This window comes from Cinclus cinclus, chromosome 29 (genome assembly GCF_963662255.1).
Source record: "Cinclus cinclus chromosome 29, bCinCin1.1, whole genome shotgun sequence".
Classification (NCBI taxonomy): Eukaryota; Metazoa; Chordata; class Aves; order Passeriformes; family Cinclidae; genus Cinclus; species Cinclus cinclus.
The window spans coordinates 108,796-124,103 of NC_085074.1; the positions used below are offsets into that span (position 1 = coordinate 108,796).

A 15,308-nucleotide genomic window follows, 5' to 3' on the forward strand; every position below is an offset into this window, starting at 1 on the left:
GGCGTAGAGACACCAGCTATGTCTCCTGGGACTCTGTCCCCCAGGACTGCCCTCAGCTCCTCTGCCATGACACACACTTTGGTTTTCCTGCTGTAGAATGGTGTCAGTTGGACTGCAATGTTCCAGGCACCTCCCAGTGTTTGGAAGCAATGTCCTGAGCTATTTGCTCTGGAACTGCCTCGTGCCCTACCTGCATAGCATCTATATGTCCCCTACTCAGAGGCATATGTGCAGACTTGGTGTCTGGAGGCATAGGTGGTAGCAATGGCTCTACCTGAGGGGCTGAGGAACCTGTAGTGCCCCAGCAGCTTCTGTGCAGACTCTGAGACTGACAGCAGCACCAAGGGTTGCAGAGGACCTTGGGGTGCAGCAGGCCAGGCCCCCAACTCCTGGACATGGTTGGGGTGTGGGGACAGATGAACCCTGTAAGTGCACTCAGGCCCCTTCTGCTGCTGTCCCTGCACTTGGAGCAGGCAGTGGAACAAGGTACCAGGCAGGAGGCTGGCGAGGGGATTGGCAGGTGCTCTCTGCTGTGAGCAGTGACCATACAGAGCCCTACTGTCATCTACCCAGCCCCAGCAAGCAGTGGTCCTGGCCCCATCACGCTCTTTTGCCTCCTCTCTCCTTCATGCTGCACCCAACCCCAGCCTTGGCTCAGCATCTCCACTGAATCATGGATGCTGGCAGATGTCTCGGAGCAGTGTGCTAGAGTTTTGGCATGGGGCTGGCTCCCTCTGCTGTAGAATTTGGGATAGTTTTGGGCCACCCCTTCTCCCCAGGGGCTCGTGCTTGTCCCCGCTGCTGGACAAGGATTTGGAGACTACCCTTTGCTCCCACCTCTCAGGTGCAAGGACAAAGCACTTTTCCTTTAAAGCAGCCAGTTTTATGTCTCTGCGGTGCCAGGAGTTTTGAGTATCTTTTATAAATAGAAAAGGGGGAACAGCAGGTGAAGGGGGTTCCACTGGAACAGCTGTCACTTCCACAGCCCCACCCCCTCCACCCAGCATTGCAGTGCTCAGGGCCAGGCCCAGAGGCTAAAGGGGCAGGAGTTGCTGGGACACCAGCTGCTGCAGTGGGGCCTCCAGTAATACTGTAGCAGTGGCACTGCCTGTTCACCCTAGCATTGGATAGCCCCAGGCAGGCATTGAGCTGGTGGGAGAGGTAGGAGTTAGAGGGGTACCAGACAGATATGAATATAAAGGATATAGGAGCTAGCAGGATTTTGGGTGCCCGTCTCCTGGCTCTGGGTTCAGTCAGGAGAAGGTTCTAACTGCCCAGGGACAGGTGTGACAGGGGCCGTGACTCAGGGCTACCAGCTATCCTGTGGCCACCAGAGGTGGTAGTTGGCCATGAGTGGCTTCTATCTGGCAGTGCAAGTGGTCCAAGGCCACTTAATGTCCTCCTGTGGGTCTGGCACCGGGCATGGCAGCAGTTGGGGGTGTGGTCAGGCTTCTCCATCATCTTCCTCCTCCCCACTCGAGTCCTGGGAGATCTGAGACAGTGCAGAAGGGGCTCAGTGGGCACAGGACCTCTAGGGCATCAGGACGCCCATGATCTTCTGCCCCTCTGTTCCCTGCCACCCACCTGCTGGCCAGGGTCACCATGCTGGGCTAGCCAGGGCGGAAGGGCAGTGACCGTGTCCCCTGAGTCTGGCCGAGAGTGCTCCACTGTTGACTCATGGGCCATCTGCAGAGGAGTGGACAAGGCTCCCAGAGAGAAGCTGGCACCAGCGAGCCAAAGGGGTTGGGTGCCCACCCAACACCTCTATAAGCCTCATGTCCCCCTCAGGCAGGGTGGGAAACTGAGGCACAGTGGTTGACCAGCAGGGGCTGGGGGCTGCATACCAGGACAGGGGGTGCCCGGAAGAGGTAGCTGAAGGGGTAATAGAGGAAGTTGATGAAGGAGGCGGCGTAGAGGTCTGCATAGCGCATCAGCTGGTTGGCAAAGAGTGTCTGACGTGAGCCACAGCGGAAGAGGCTGCCCATCTTTCCATAGCACATATCCATCTCATGTGTGACTTTCTGTGGGTGCAGCAGGACAGTCAGGGCCCCCAATGGTCCCTGGGGGGCCCCCACAGAGGAAGCTGTGGGAGGGGGGGTGAGCTGAGCTGCATGTCAGCTGGGATAGTGCCCTGGGTGTCACCTGGATCCTACGCTTGATGGAGCTGATGTCTGGGCACTCACTACTGCCACTATCCAAGTGCCTGGAATGGAACAGACCAGGCTAAGGGCTCACCTGGAGGGTTCCCCATAGGTGCTCCCACCCCTGCCTGTCTCCCACCCTAACCGACTCACTGGTATAGCTCAGCCAGGAAGAGATCCAGGCTCCGCAGCTCCTCAAACAGCTCTGCAAGGGTGACAGGGCCAGCTCAGTGCAAGAGCATCACCCACTGCCCAGCACAACTGACAAAGAGGGTCAGGGCACTGGCCATTGAGGGGTGTAAGATGCTCCAGGCCACCTTCCCTTGCATGGAAAGGTCTGTGTCCCCAACCCGGCACTGCTCACCACTCTTCTCTGTCCAGACCTGCAGCTCACGAGCCAGCTCAGGCACCACCAGAAAGGTGCGCCAGCCCTGCCTCTTCTTGGATTTGAGGATGTCCCCAAAGATGTGGTCCCCCATGTAGAGGATGTCTTTGCCCTTCACACCCAGGAGGTCACACACCACATCTGAGGAGCCTGTGACAGCCGGGGGTCAAGGTGGGGGGGTGGGCATGTCCCCCTGTGCTGCCTGCAGAGCTCAGACAGAGCCCAGCTGGGCACTTACCACCAGAGTAGACAGTGCAGTGCTGGAGGGGGCCAGTGTATGTCCCAATGCGCAGTTTCCCTGTGTCCTGCAGGACAAGAGGACCCCAGGATGGGGACACTGTTAACTGTGCCTGCTTGGTGTGCAACCAGCTGTGAATCTACCTTGGTGCCTAAAAAGTGCCCCCCACCCCAACTAGCCCTGCAGCAAGGGAGTGGTCCCCACCGTGTCCACTTGGCGCAAGACAGTGCCCTCAGCAAAGAAGAGGGGCTTGCGGGTGTCCACAACAATCAGATCGAAATAGGACCTCCAGGGGCGCTGTGGGACGTCAGCCTGTGGATACCGGGGAGGGTGTCAACAAGAGGATGTTGATGGGCACCCTGCACCCCCCACCCAGCTCACATGGGGACAGACTCACCTCGTCCTCATTGCTGAAGTCAAACAGGTAGGACATAATGGCCTGCAAGGACATCTGGTGTCATCACTGCTGCCCCCAGGGAAGGCAGATCCCGCCTGTGCTTCAACACATCCCCTCTGCCTCCCCCATCCAGGGTATGCTGGGCCTGGTGGTGGGGGATATGGACATCCCTTACTCACATCAGTGTAGGTGTAGTCACTGTTGGTGGCCAGGAAGACCTTCCCCACCTCCTTCATGCGGCTCAGCAGCAGTGGCACACGGGGCTAATGAGGGGCAAGTCAGTGGGGGGAAGCACAGGGGCAGGGGGGGCAGGGCACAAAGAATTGACTGCAGGAACCAGAGTAGGGAGGGGTCCACAGGAGTTTTGTACAACTCACATCCTTCACCACATATTTCTCCAGATTCTCTAGTGTCTTCTCCTTGAGGCAGCCCTGCAGAAAGGATGGGGTAGAGCTGGCCAAAATCTCCCAGGGTGTGTGTGTGGGGAAACCCCAGCACTCTCAGCACCCACCACGACCAGCCCCCTGCCCACTGCACCCACGGAGAGGTGGACATGGTCCATGGCCTCGCGCACATCCTGGAACATGCTGCGGAAGGACATGAAGAGGTTCCCATGCTTGTAGCCAGTGTCACAGCTGCAACAGTCAGGAAGGGAGGGGGTGAAGGGGATGCCCTGCTAAGGCAAGCTCCCCCCAAGATTTAACCCTTGTCCAATCCAATACCAAGCCCCCATCCACCATGTCTCTCTTACTTAACATATCTGGAGCAGTTGGTGAAAAAGTCCACAAGACAGGCATAGAGGTGGGCCTCTGTGGGGGAACGGGCTGTGAGATGAGGTGCAGGGCAAGACAGCCACACAGGGTGGTGGGAGGGCTAGGACAATAGGAGGTCTCACTCACCTGTGAGGTTGAAGAGGGTGTTGAGGATGTGGAAGCGCTTCATGTCATCCCTCTGGATGAACTTGTTGGGGTAGTAGTGGAGGATTTCAGCTCTGGGGAGGGAACATGGAGCTGGACTCCACCCTGAGGGATCCCAAACTTCCCCTTGCCCCAGGGGTGGTGAATTTGCAGACTCACCCCTTGAGGAAGCGGAAGCCATGGGCACAGACCAGCAGGTTCCCATGGGAATCCACCTTCAGCAGGTTCCCATACAGGGCATCAAACACCAGCCCCCTGCACCACACAGCTGTCAGTGGATGCGGGGGGCACTCACTTCCCCTCCCATCTCTGGGACACCCTCCACAAACTGACCGGGTGGGGAAGGTGGGGTCATATTTGTAGGCAAGGATCTCAGGAGGGTATCCAATGGCAACAAGGTGCTCCAGCAACAGACTGAAGGCCAGCTCCTCGTAGTCAGGGGACTTATACACTGCAGGGTGTAAAGGGGCATATGGGCAGGGTCTGGAAGAATCCCACCACTACCCCACCCTACCTTAGGGCTCCCCCAAAACGCACTGGCCAAGGTGTAGTCCATGTCAAAGCCAAAGCACTTGATTTTCTCCAGCGCCAAGCTCCGGTTGACGAAGATCCTGAGGGTGACCACGGGGGCAGTTATGGGGTGAGGAGAGGTTTAGGGCTGGGGGTGGTACAGAGGAAGAGATGGGGTCATGTTTCCCTATCCCAGTTGCTGGTCAGTGCTTTGGGAGGGCTGTGTGTTCATCCTAGCCCAGGACCCCCACAGCAAGTTACTGGAGCAGAAAAATGGGCTTTGGATCTGGAAGGCAGGAGTGAGTCCAAACAGTGTCCCTCCCAAGCAGGAGGGAGTCCAAACAGTGAGCCCCTGTTTGGACCTGCCCCAACCCCAGTATGTCTACATGACACCCAGGGCTCAGCCCTCTCCTGATACGACAAGTATCTCTCCCGTACCTGAACCCCGGGACCCTTTTATCGGGACCTGCTTCCCTCCCCACGTGCCCTCCCAAGCCTTCGCCCCGCATCCCCAAGTCCTGCTGCCCCCGTTGCCCGCCAGTGCCCGCGGAGTCCTCAGCCCACCGCTGCTGGCAGTCCCTCCGCAGGGCCCGCGGGTCGCCCTGTCCCGGGCCCCGGGCCGCCGCCGGGCCCCGCTGTCCCTCGCTGCCCATCGCCACCGCCTCCGGCCACCGCCTCCGGCCACCGCCGCTTTAACAGGGCCCTGCGGAACCGCCCCTCCCCGGCCACCGGCCGATCCCGGCCCCGCCTCGGACAGCACAGCGGGGACGGAGCCGGGGCACCCCGAGGCGATGACCCCCAAATGGGGCAGTCACCCCCCCCACCCCCCCCCCCCCGTGATCCCTCCATGCAGTACAGAGACCTCCTCACGCGTGGGCCCCGCACACAGGGAGTGCTCCCCATGCCCTCCCTGAACGGCACTCCCCGATCCTCGGCCATGCCACCGCGTTACCCCCGTCATGGTCACATACCCCCCCCCCCCCCCGCCGCGGGCCCGGAGCCCCGGGCTGCTGTTTGCCCAGCGGCGCCGCTGGCAGCGGGAAGCACCCGGCAGCAAATCATTAACCGGGGTCAGGGACCGACCTTGCCACCGCCCCAAAGGGAGCACATCCGCCCAGGCCTCACACGAGGGGCAGATGGGGAACAGGCTGGAGTACCCACGACCCGTGGAACACAGCAACCCCCCCCTTCCCACGGGGCTGCGTTAGCATCCCCACGCAGCACATAAAGCACCTCTGGAAACCTACGTCTGTCGGACCACTCCCCCAGCTGCCCCCACCGATGGTCTTGCGACAGCCCGGGGCCGCTGACGTGGGGATCGGCCTTGACCCAGGCAGGAGTGAGCATCCCCTGGCCCACGAAGGGACAGCACAGAAGCCATCGCCCCAGGGCTGTAGAGGGGCGGACACACGGCCAGACACACGCACCACTACACACGGGGGCTGGGGCTGACGGGGGCCAGAGGCTGCTCCCAGGTGCAGGGCCCTGATAACCCCTGCACTGAGCTGGTCACAGCTCCTCCCCTGATAGAGGGGGGGAACTGGGGCTCTTATCTTTGGCCCCAGCTCCCTCCTGGGGTACAGGGCCAACGTAGAAAGGGCTATGGGATAGGACCTGGCCCCCACTGTATTCCAAATCCCCAGAACCACAGGCACCACTGGCCTACAAAGGAAATCTTTATTTAATGTCCGAGGTAGCAGCAGTGACAGGGGCCAGAGGGCAAGCCCCCAGGGCCCCCGAGCAGGATGGCATCCACAGCCCTAGGGCAATGGAGGTAAAGCTGAACACTGCCCAGCCTGCAACAGGGGTATCCCATGACGCCCCAGCCTTTTGCTCCAGGGCAGGCAAGGACGAAGCTGTCCCTCCCCCAAGAAATCACTAGCAGGGGAGCAGTAGAAGGGAGGAAGTGGCCCCAGTAACTGCTTCTCTAACAGCTACAGCACATGAGGCAGAGCACCTGGGGGCAAATACAGCCCTGGCAGTGCACCCCCCACAATGTTAGCGCCACGACAATTATATATATATATATAAAAAAAAATACTTCAGTGACAGCACTGTGTGCAGATAGGCACAGCTGCTACCCCAGAGCAGGCAGCCTCAGTGGCTCATCGAGGGAGGACAGCAGCAGGAAGCAGGAGCAGCGGGAGACCTGGTGCCCTCACACCTTTAGGACAGCGAACTTGAAGACAGCCATGATGGCAGCGCTAATGAGGCCAGAGATGGGAACAGTGACAAACCACGCCATGAAGATGTTTCGGAAGAGGCGCCAGTCCACTGCCTTCCTGGAGCGCAGCCAGCCCACTGAGACTACTGAGCCTACCTGCCCAAGGAGTAAGGGCACAGCTCAGCACCAGAGCAGGCAGCTGCATGCCCCCCCTCCCCCCTGCAACATGCACTCCTTCACCCCCTAGGCCAGAGCCCTAGGTCCTGCTCCAGACTGTGGGGACCTCACAGAGCACAGGCAGGGAGTGCAGGACAAGGAGTTGCTACCTGAGAGTGGGGACAGGACCAGGACCCCACAGCATTTGGTTTCCCACAGTTTCTTGGCAGAGTCTAGGGGACCATGAAAGGGGTTTTGTTTTCCCATCATCTCCCAAGTGCCCCAGGGACCCCCCCCCCCACAGCTAGGCAGCCGCTGCCACCTCACATTGAGATGCAAGTGGCAGAGGTGGGAGCTGACAGTGGCTCAGAGTGGGGCCTCCTACACAGCTCAGCCCAATGAACACCAAGATTCAGGAACAGAGCTCACACTGTACCAAAGCCATCCCCCCACTACTCCTACCTTGCAGTGGGTTGTGCTGATTGGGAGTCCAACATTGGAGGCAATGACCACTGTCAGTGCTGATGCCAGCTCAATGCTGAAGCCACTGCAGAGACAGAAAGCAGATCAGAATTGGGGCACTAGATACCCCAAAAAACCCAGTAGGCTCAAGACAGCACAGCTTGGCTCTCCAGACCCCTGGATGAATTCCACAGGATGCAGCAAGGTGTTGGAGCCACACATACCCCAGCTCCACCACTGAAACCCCCAAGAGAGAAGGGAGTAGCTCCTGGAGCAGAATGCAGCTCTCAGACTGCCTGGAACCTCCTCTCTGCTCCATGGTAGCCCTTACCTGGATGGTGTGATGGGAGTCAGGTCCTTCCCCATTGTCTGGATGACTCTCCTTCCCCAGACCCACAAGCCAATGCAAATCCCTGCACCCCCATAGAGAAGCAGCCAGATGGGAGTTGCCACCTTGGTAGCCACATTGCCCGTCTGATAGACCAGGAAGAGTGCAACCAGGGGCCCAATGGCATTGCTGGAAGAGAAAGAGGATCTGGTCTAGAGGGCCAGAGGCTCTTGGCAAGATAGAATATGAACTGGATAGTGATAGACAGAACTGGAAGTGTTCAAGGCCAAGTTGGATGGTGCATGGAACAACCTGATCAAGAAGAGCATGTCCATGGCAGGGGGTTGGAACAAGATTATATTTAAGGTCCCTTCCAACCCCAAACTATTTTGCGATTCCATTATTCTGTTAGCACTAGCCCCAGCTAGCAGCCTCCTTGGCTCCCACTGATTCCACTGACCTGACATCATTGCCACCATGAGCAAAGGAGCCAAAGCAGGCTGTGAGGATCTGCAGGAACTGGAAGAGTAGAGACACCTCAGGCTTATCCTGCTCATGCCACTCTTCCAGGGACCTACTGCTGCCCTTGTGGTCACTGGCACCCAGCTCTGCCTGGGCTGTGTTCAAGTCCACATCCGCAGCCGGGTGTGCATCTGCCACTGCGTTGCAGTAGCTCGTGTAGCTGTCCATGCGGACCCTCTTCTTGGAGTCCACCACAGACCAGCTCAGCTTCTCCCCGTCCTCGCTATCCCTGGCACGCAGAGAGTCCAGGGGCATGCCACAGATGGCCATGGTGTAGGAGGTATAGCTGTTATTGCGCCGTAGGGGCTTGTCCCCCGAGTCCCCCATGCAGTCCCCCATCTTGGCTAGATGCAGCTTGTGCAACAGCTCCTTGTAGAGGCCGGAGTCCTTGTGTACAGTGTGGTACTGGTACTGCCCACTTGAGCCCAGCTGGTGGCCCACTGCCTGGCTCAGGTGGACCAGGTTGCCATTGGGCAGCCGCACAGCTCCTGCCAGGAGGGACAGCGGGTGGAGGGGTTAGCACCAAGGGCTGCCTGCTGTTGCGGAAGTCTTACAACCTGGACCACCCCCCTTCTACTCACCACTGTCAATGCTTGTTTCCTTCAAGTCAAGGCTGGGAAGCCCCTCATGCTCTGGCGCCTCCTCCAGCTCCCCCAGGTTGAAGGAGACCATCCTCTCCTCCACCACTGCCCGGAGGGGGATGGCCAACCCTTCGTCAGCAGCAGGGCCCTTGGCATCACCCAGGGGCATCTTGACCTCCTCTTGCTCCTCCTTTGGGCAAACGTTCTTCTCCATCAAGGGGCTTTCAGAAGGACTTGATTTTATCTCCCCTAAAGAGATAAAATTAAGATGGGCAGCCACCATCAAACACCTTTCCACCACTGCATCCAATGCCAGCAGCAAGCCCACCCCCCTTGCCACTTAGATTTATGGCAGACAAATAAAACTTACAGCTCCTCCCCATCCTGAACTTTGGAAACTGCTGGACAGTCACACCTTGTCCCAAGCACAACAGCCAAACCATCTAAGCCAGCTCATGTCCTATTTTAGGCACCCCCACCCACACTGGGTGTGGTGAACACCATTATGAGGCTTTTATGTCAGCAATGTCTAGTGCAGAGCTTCCTCTTTGGGCCATGTTTGTCCCATCCCTGTGGGCAGTGGGATGCTCTGGACCCACTTCTGGACAGGTTATGACCCCTGGAGCTGACAGAAAGGCACCCAGAGAGCTCAGCTCATCTACCAGCCCAGCAGCTCCAGACTGGGCTCCTCTCCAGCTTCCACTGGTGGATGACAAACCCAAACAGGAGCTTGTCTCCACCTCTCAAAGGCAGCCTGGTTTCCTGTCCACCCTAGGGAGCCAAACCAGCAGCACCCAACCATACAAGCTGAGGTTGTTCCTCCACCTCTAACAGGAAAAGTATGTTTTCTCTAGGTGAAAACATGAGGTCAGGTCCTTCAGACAGCAACCAAAACCACCTTCTTGTCATAAACATGACCATTTTCCCATCACTTTGTTTGCCTTAAGGGCTGGGTTGTGGCATCAACCCTTCATCCTGGCATCCAGTCCCAGCAGAACTGTCTCCCCCTGCATGCCCACCTCCTCCCAGGGATGCTGTGGGCAGGCAGGGAGCATGTCTGCCAGGCGCAAGAGCCTACCTTACCTCACGGGCAGGAATTAAGTTAAACAGCTGGAGGATTGCCAAGAGCAGCCATAAAGCTGTTAGTCACACCCCAATTACACCAGCACAACAAGGACATCCCCCCCCCCCCCCCCCCCCACCACCTCCCAAGGCTCCGGCTTGCACACATCATTGATATTCAGGACCACATGCAGTTCCAAGTACTGCTCTGGAGGCAGGGCTCAGGGCTGATCCTTTGGATGTCTTTCAATAGAGTGTTTTGGGGTTTTTTTGCTACAGGGAAGCGATCTCATCAGCTTTAAACTTGTGATCTGCATCAGACAGACCAAGGATTGCTCAGCAAGTATGAGAAAATTAAAGGTTACAACAGGCACATTCTCTCTTGCCTTCTCTCTCCTCTATTATAGTGGGACAAGCTGTCTGATACTGCCCACAGCTCCAGGAGAGACCACTCCACAGATCAGTCAGCCCCAGACACTGCTCAGCAGCACAACAGCTGCACCTGGGTGGGGATTTGGATGCCTGTGTTGGGAGCAGGCAGAGCCCAATGTGGTGAGTGGCCCAGTGATTTGGAGCAGATTAAACCCTGAGGATTCTGTTAATAACAGCCCCACAGCTAATGGGATAGTCCACTGGGAAGAGAAGTCAGTTGGCCAGAACATGCCCTTCCCCAAGGAGTATAGAGGGATGTGATACTTACGGTCAATTTTCTTCTTCATTCTCGGACATACAAAGAACCAGACGACGAGAGCACAGACAACAGCACACCCCGCCGAAATTAGGAGGATACCCCACAGAGGAAGTTTGTCAAAGCCCAGCACTAGGAAATAAAATAATGGATCTTTGAAAACCTCTGGGCAAAAACCTCCTCAATATATGATTTTGGTTTTCCCAGGCACAGAGACTCCATCACCTGCAATAGCCGTGGGATAACCCACCTGACAGGGGAAAACAGTACTGGGAAGGCATTGCTGACCATGCCGAGATCCCAGGTATACCCTCTGAGCCCCACGGGTCATGTTCCCCATCAGCAGCTGATTATACACAGCCCCTTCCCCCAGCCAAACCCTGTACAGAGCAGTGCATGCCCTAGGCTCCACACAGCTCTTGTCTCCTCATTTGCTGCAATGCCAAAAAAAAAAAAACAAAAACAAAAAAAAAAAAAAAAAAAAAAAAAAAAAAAATAAAAACACACCTCCCAGTATGGCTACTGCAGTGCCAGTGCTGCCTCCCTGCTCTGGAGAGGAAACAGAAGCTTGGGCTGCTTCACCCAGAGCTCACCAGTCCCTCCAGCTGCTGGGGAGGGCAGCTCTTCTGCTCCAGGAGTCAATGGAAATTTAGGCTTAATGGCATCTGAGGTGATACATGATCCACTTAGGAGCATTCTCACAGGCAGCCTGACTTTGAGCAGAGGTCTGGCATCACACAACCCCAGGAAGGGCCTCAGGTGCTCATGACAATCCAAACCCTGCATTTGTTGTTGCAGGCAGTGACTAACTGCTCCTGAAGCACCTCTCCCAGGTGCAGATCTGCCTAGAAACCCTGTACTTGAACAACCTAAAGCTAGCTCACTCAGCAGTTCAGGATGCAGGATAAACACAGATTTGGACATGCCAAATGATCAAGTGATTTTGGAGCAGCCCCAGTGCCCCCAGCAGTACCACTGCAGGTCTATCCTCCTTTCTCCCATGTTGAAGAGCCCAGGGAAGGGGTAGCAAACGTTCCACCAAAGAAATTCCCAACCACTGCTTACAGAGCAAACCCTGCCAGAGCCAGCACTGCCTGCCCACATCCCATCTCCAGTGGCTCCCCCACAACAGGAAACCCATGCTCACACCAAAAAACAGCACAGGCCAGCAAACAATGGAAGTGACAGAGCCTCTGGCTCCACGGGTAAATCCAGCTGTCCCCTCTCAGTCCTGCTCGTGATCTGTCCCCTGCAATCCAGCATCTTAGTTTGGCTTTTGCAACTGAAGCTAAGACTCTGTAGCACATGGGCCAGTTCTTGACATCAGCAATTCACTTGTTTTTAGGGACAGGATGAACCAGGAGGCCCAGCCCCATTCCCTGCTCCTGGCCCTACCACCAGCAGCCTGAGGAATCTCTTCAGCAGTCAGCAGATACCTGAGCTTTAGCACAGGTAAGAGAAGGGAAGGGGAAGTCATGTTATTGGCCAGTCCTGGGAAGTCTAAGGAGAAAGGTCTGGAGGAGTTTAGTTTGAGCAGGTCTCTTTGGCTGGGCAACTACCTAGCCCAGACAGTGCAGGCTAGCCTGCCGCTTTCCATAACCGGCACAGGCCAGCCGCCTTCTAGGAGATGTCAGCCCTGTAAAGCAAAAAAGGGGTAAATCGTGCATTTAATGGAAGCTTTAGAAAGAATTTCAAAATTCAGTTTCAAGCATTCTGCTGTGCACTTACAGGGTGCCCCAGTGTACATGATGGAGAAGAGGTTGATTCCCACCGTGCAAGCATAGAAGACAGGCAAAGCTCGCAGGCCATTGGGAACAGGATCTGCCTGGAAAACACAGATCAGTGCTGTAGAGAGGTAGACTGGGGGGCTGTGTAGCAGCCAATGAGCAGCTTAGTAACAGATACTTTCCAGAAAGGGTTTGTACCCTTAGTCATCTACAGATGACAGCTCCCAACAGCTTTTATTTACTGTGGGAACAACCCACAGTCAAATGCCCCCCAGCTGGGAGGGCAGGAGGTAGCACAACACCTGGATCCCACAAAGCTCCCCAAAGAGCTATGACAGGCTCAGCCAAGGGTTCCAGCATGCCCAAGCCTGGAAGAACTTACCTCTACCTGGCTTCTGAACTGATTCTCTGGCACCCCAAACTGCCACCTCCATTTACATTTTTCTTTCAATTCCCCAAGAACTTCCAAAGCTTTTATCCTTTCCAACTGACTTGAACAACTTAAGAAGTCCAATACTCACAAAGGAGCTTATTTAACCACATATACCTGGCAGCAAGGCCCACACCTCAGCAGCAGAAGTGTTTAAATCCCACTGCTTGCCCAGCAATTTGGATTTGGCATCAGGACAAACACACCAAGCCTTCCTGAATGCCAAGCAGAACAGAGCAACTGGACTGCTCAGCACCAGAATAGAGCACGACAGGGCCAGCTCCATTTTGGGAGGTTGGCTACACAAGGTTACTGTGACAGCGGTGATGCTGAACTGTTTTAAAGGGCTGCCAGCAATAATATCTTAACATTTGAATTGTAAAACTTAAAGGAATTCAACCTCTGATATGCAGAGAAAAATGCTGGAGTTTCTCTGCATAGCTGGGGTCCTAGGTGGAAGCAATGTGGTTTCTCCAGCCCCAGGAAGAATTCTGTCCCTCCCGGCTGAGGAAAGCCATGGCTGTGGATCACCACCTTCACCTGCAGCCTATCCCAAATTAAAAAAATCCTTACACCAGGATTTTGGAAAAGCCTGACAGCTGAGGTCTTATCAATTCTGGGGTACTTGACTACTGGGAAACAGGGCTGATCCTGCTGAAGCTATGCAGGACAACTCCTATGTTTCAGAGGGGAGGTGATGCCCCAAAACCTTACAGGTCCACTCTGGAGTGGCTACAGGCTCCATTTTCTCCCCCCTTCAACTCCCAAAGGGCTCCCCAGTGCCAACACACACTCCAGAAAATTCCAGGAGAGGCCCTTGTGACCATAAGCCAACCAACAAGTCCACTGAGAGCAGCCAACAGCTCCAAAGTGTCAGAAAACAGGGCACATAGCCCTTACCTTACAGAGGATGAACCTCTGGACGAGGAAGAACAGGATAGCAGACATGATGCCCGAAAGAAGGGGTGAGATGAACCAAGACAACACTAGAAAGTGGAAGGCACAATCAGCATCCTGCTGCTGGAAAAGGAAGCCCAAGGACACATGGGGCCCACTGTTGGGGTAGTTCTGCCAGTTGGACTTACCAATCTTCAGCAACTCAGACCACTTGACACCATCTTGCCCTTGGGCCACCAGTGAGAAGCCAATGGTCGCTCCAACAATGCAGTGGGTACCAGAAATGGGGAGCTTCAAGAATGAAGCCATCAGCTGCCACACAGCAGATCCTGAAGAAGAAGCAGGCTACTAAGAAAGCCATCACCAAGGCACCCTGGGACATACTGCCCCCACACTGTGACCTCCCTACTCCTTACCAGACATAGAGCTGATTGAACCTGCCATCAGCAGCTCCTGTGTGGAGTTGTACATCTCTACATCAATCAGACCCTTCCGGATGGTCTCACTGACCTTGGCTCCCAGCAGGACAGAGCCCACGGTCTCAAAGATGCTGGCCAGGATGCAAGCCTGCCGCAGGGTCACCACCCCCGAGCCCACAGCCGTGCCAAAGGAGTTAGCCACATCGTTTGCACCAACAGAGAAGGCCAGGACGAAGGCAATGATGAAGCCCAGGACCAGCATCCAGAGGAAATCAACCATGGGGACGGTGGGCACCGCGGGGGTCGGTTCCATGGCGGCGGCGGGGCGATAGGTTAATAAATTAGGTATAAAATTAAATAGAAAGGTCGCTATAGGGATCGGGGGGGCTGCGACGTCCTACGGGCCTGTCGGTCGCAGGGGCTGGGGACTAGGTGCCGCGGCATGGTCCGCGCCTCTCTTCATCCTGCGGGAAGGACAGAGCTTAGCAGGATGAGCACCGGATACCGGCCCTTCCCGCCGCCGGTAACGGCCGCTCCCGCGCGCGCCACCGCCCCCTCCCGCCGCCATGCGTATGTGTGTCCGCCCCCGCCCGTCACCTCCGCTCACCAGCTGGGCCGAGCCGGGCCGCGCTAACTGGGAATCCCCAGCTGCGGTCCCGCTTCGCTGCCGCTCCGGCCCTGCTCCACTCACGGCAGATGCCGGCTGACACCAGCAATTTCCCCTCCACCCCCGCCACCCAGACTGACGCGGCCACAGCGCCCGGCGCGCTTTAACACCGCCCTCCGCCCCCACATGACCAAAACCCCGCCCCCCACCCGGGGCCCGGCACCTCCCTCGCTGTCCATTGGCCCGCTAGCTGAGGGAACGGGCGGGGCCGCACCGCCATTGGGCAGCGCCGGGCACAGACCCGGGCCCAGCCCCGCCCCTCCGCGCGGGCTCCGCGCCCGAGAACCACGTGCGCTACTCCCGCGGGGTAGAGGGGCGATCGCGTGATCACCGGCACCGGCACCGGCACCGGCACCGGCACCGGCACCGGCACCGGCACGGGAATGGCATAGCCCGGCCCCGGCCCGGCCCGGCCCTGCCCGGCCCGGCCCGGCCCGGCCCGACCCGACAGTGGGCTGACTCCATTCTGGCACGGCCCAGCGCTAGTGTGGCACATCCTAACCCAGATGAGTGCTCTGCCCTGGCGTTGTCTGGCTCAGCCCTGCACGGGTGTGACCTTGACGGGGTTCACGCACATCTAGCACGGCTTGGCACCGATGTGGGCTCTGCTCCAGTGT

At 57.1% G+C, this 15,308-nt stretch overlaps 2 protein-coding genes across 12 annotated transcripts; both read right to left on the minus strand.

Moving 5' to 3' along the window:
- Nucleotides 1-132: 132 nt before the first annotated feature.
- Nucleotides 133-6,137, minus strand: LOC134054757 (cytosolic purine 5'-nucleotidase-like). 10 transcript variants are annotated; one of them, XM_062510693.1, is made up of 18 exons: nucleotides 5,836-6,119; nucleotides 4,616-4,689; nucleotides 4,412-4,529; nucleotides 4,238-4,333; nucleotides 4,061-4,152; nucleotides 3,913-3,970; nucleotides 3,703-3,796; nucleotides 3,539-3,592; nucleotides 3,341-3,424; nucleotides 3,162-3,203; nucleotides 2,969-3,076; nucleotides 2,765-2,831; nucleotides 2,506-2,676; nucleotides 2,295-2,346; nucleotides 2,143-2,203; nucleotides 1,845-2,021; nucleotides 1,585-1,686; nucleotides 133-1,492 (listed from the first exon to the last, which is right to left on the minus strand). In XM_062510693.1, exons 1-18 carry the CDS (start codon nucleotides 5,967-5,969, stop codon nucleotides 1,445-1,447), a joined length of 1,632 nt encoding a protein of 543 aa, XP_062366677.1. In that variant the 5' UTR covers nucleotides 5,970-6,119; the 3' UTR covers nucleotides 133-1,444. The 10 variants fall into 10 exon arrangements, with proteins under 10 accessions (XP_062366677.1, XP_062366676.1, XP_062366680.1 ...); XM_062510692.1 differs by having other exon boundaries at nucleotides 3,673-3,796; XM_062510696.1 differs by lacking the exon at nucleotides 5,836-6,119 and adding an exon at nucleotides 5,153-5,339 and having other exon boundaries at nucleotides 133-1,512; nucleotides 1,602-1,686.
- Nucleotides 6,138-6,246: 109 nt separating this feature from the next.
- On the minus strand, nucleotides 6,247-14,778 carry SLC20A1 (solute carrier family 20 member 1). Of its 2 annotated transcripts, XM_062510683.1 has the most exons (11): nucleotides 14,632-14,778; nucleotides 14,022-14,488; nucleotides 13,794-13,934; nucleotides 13,609-13,694; nucleotides 12,280-12,376; nucleotides 10,564-10,683; nucleotides 8,802-9,050; nucleotides 8,159-8,708; nucleotides 7,702-7,887; nucleotides 7,371-7,455; nucleotides 6,247-6,908 (listed from the first exon to the last, which is right to left on the minus strand). In XM_062510683.1, the coding sequence occupies exons 2-11, from the start codon at nucleotides 14,335-14,337 to the stop codon at nucleotides 6,747-6,749; spliced, it is 1,992 nt and encodes a 663-aa protein (XP_062366667.1). In that variant the 5' UTR covers nucleotides 14,338-14,488; nucleotides 14,632-14,778; the 3' UTR covers nucleotides 6,247-6,746. The 2 variants fall into 2 exon arrangements, with proteins under 2 accessions (XP_062366667.1, XP_062366668.1); XM_062510684.1 differs by lacking the exon at nucleotides 7,702-7,887.
- Nucleotides 14,779-15,308: the final 530 nt, after the last annotated feature.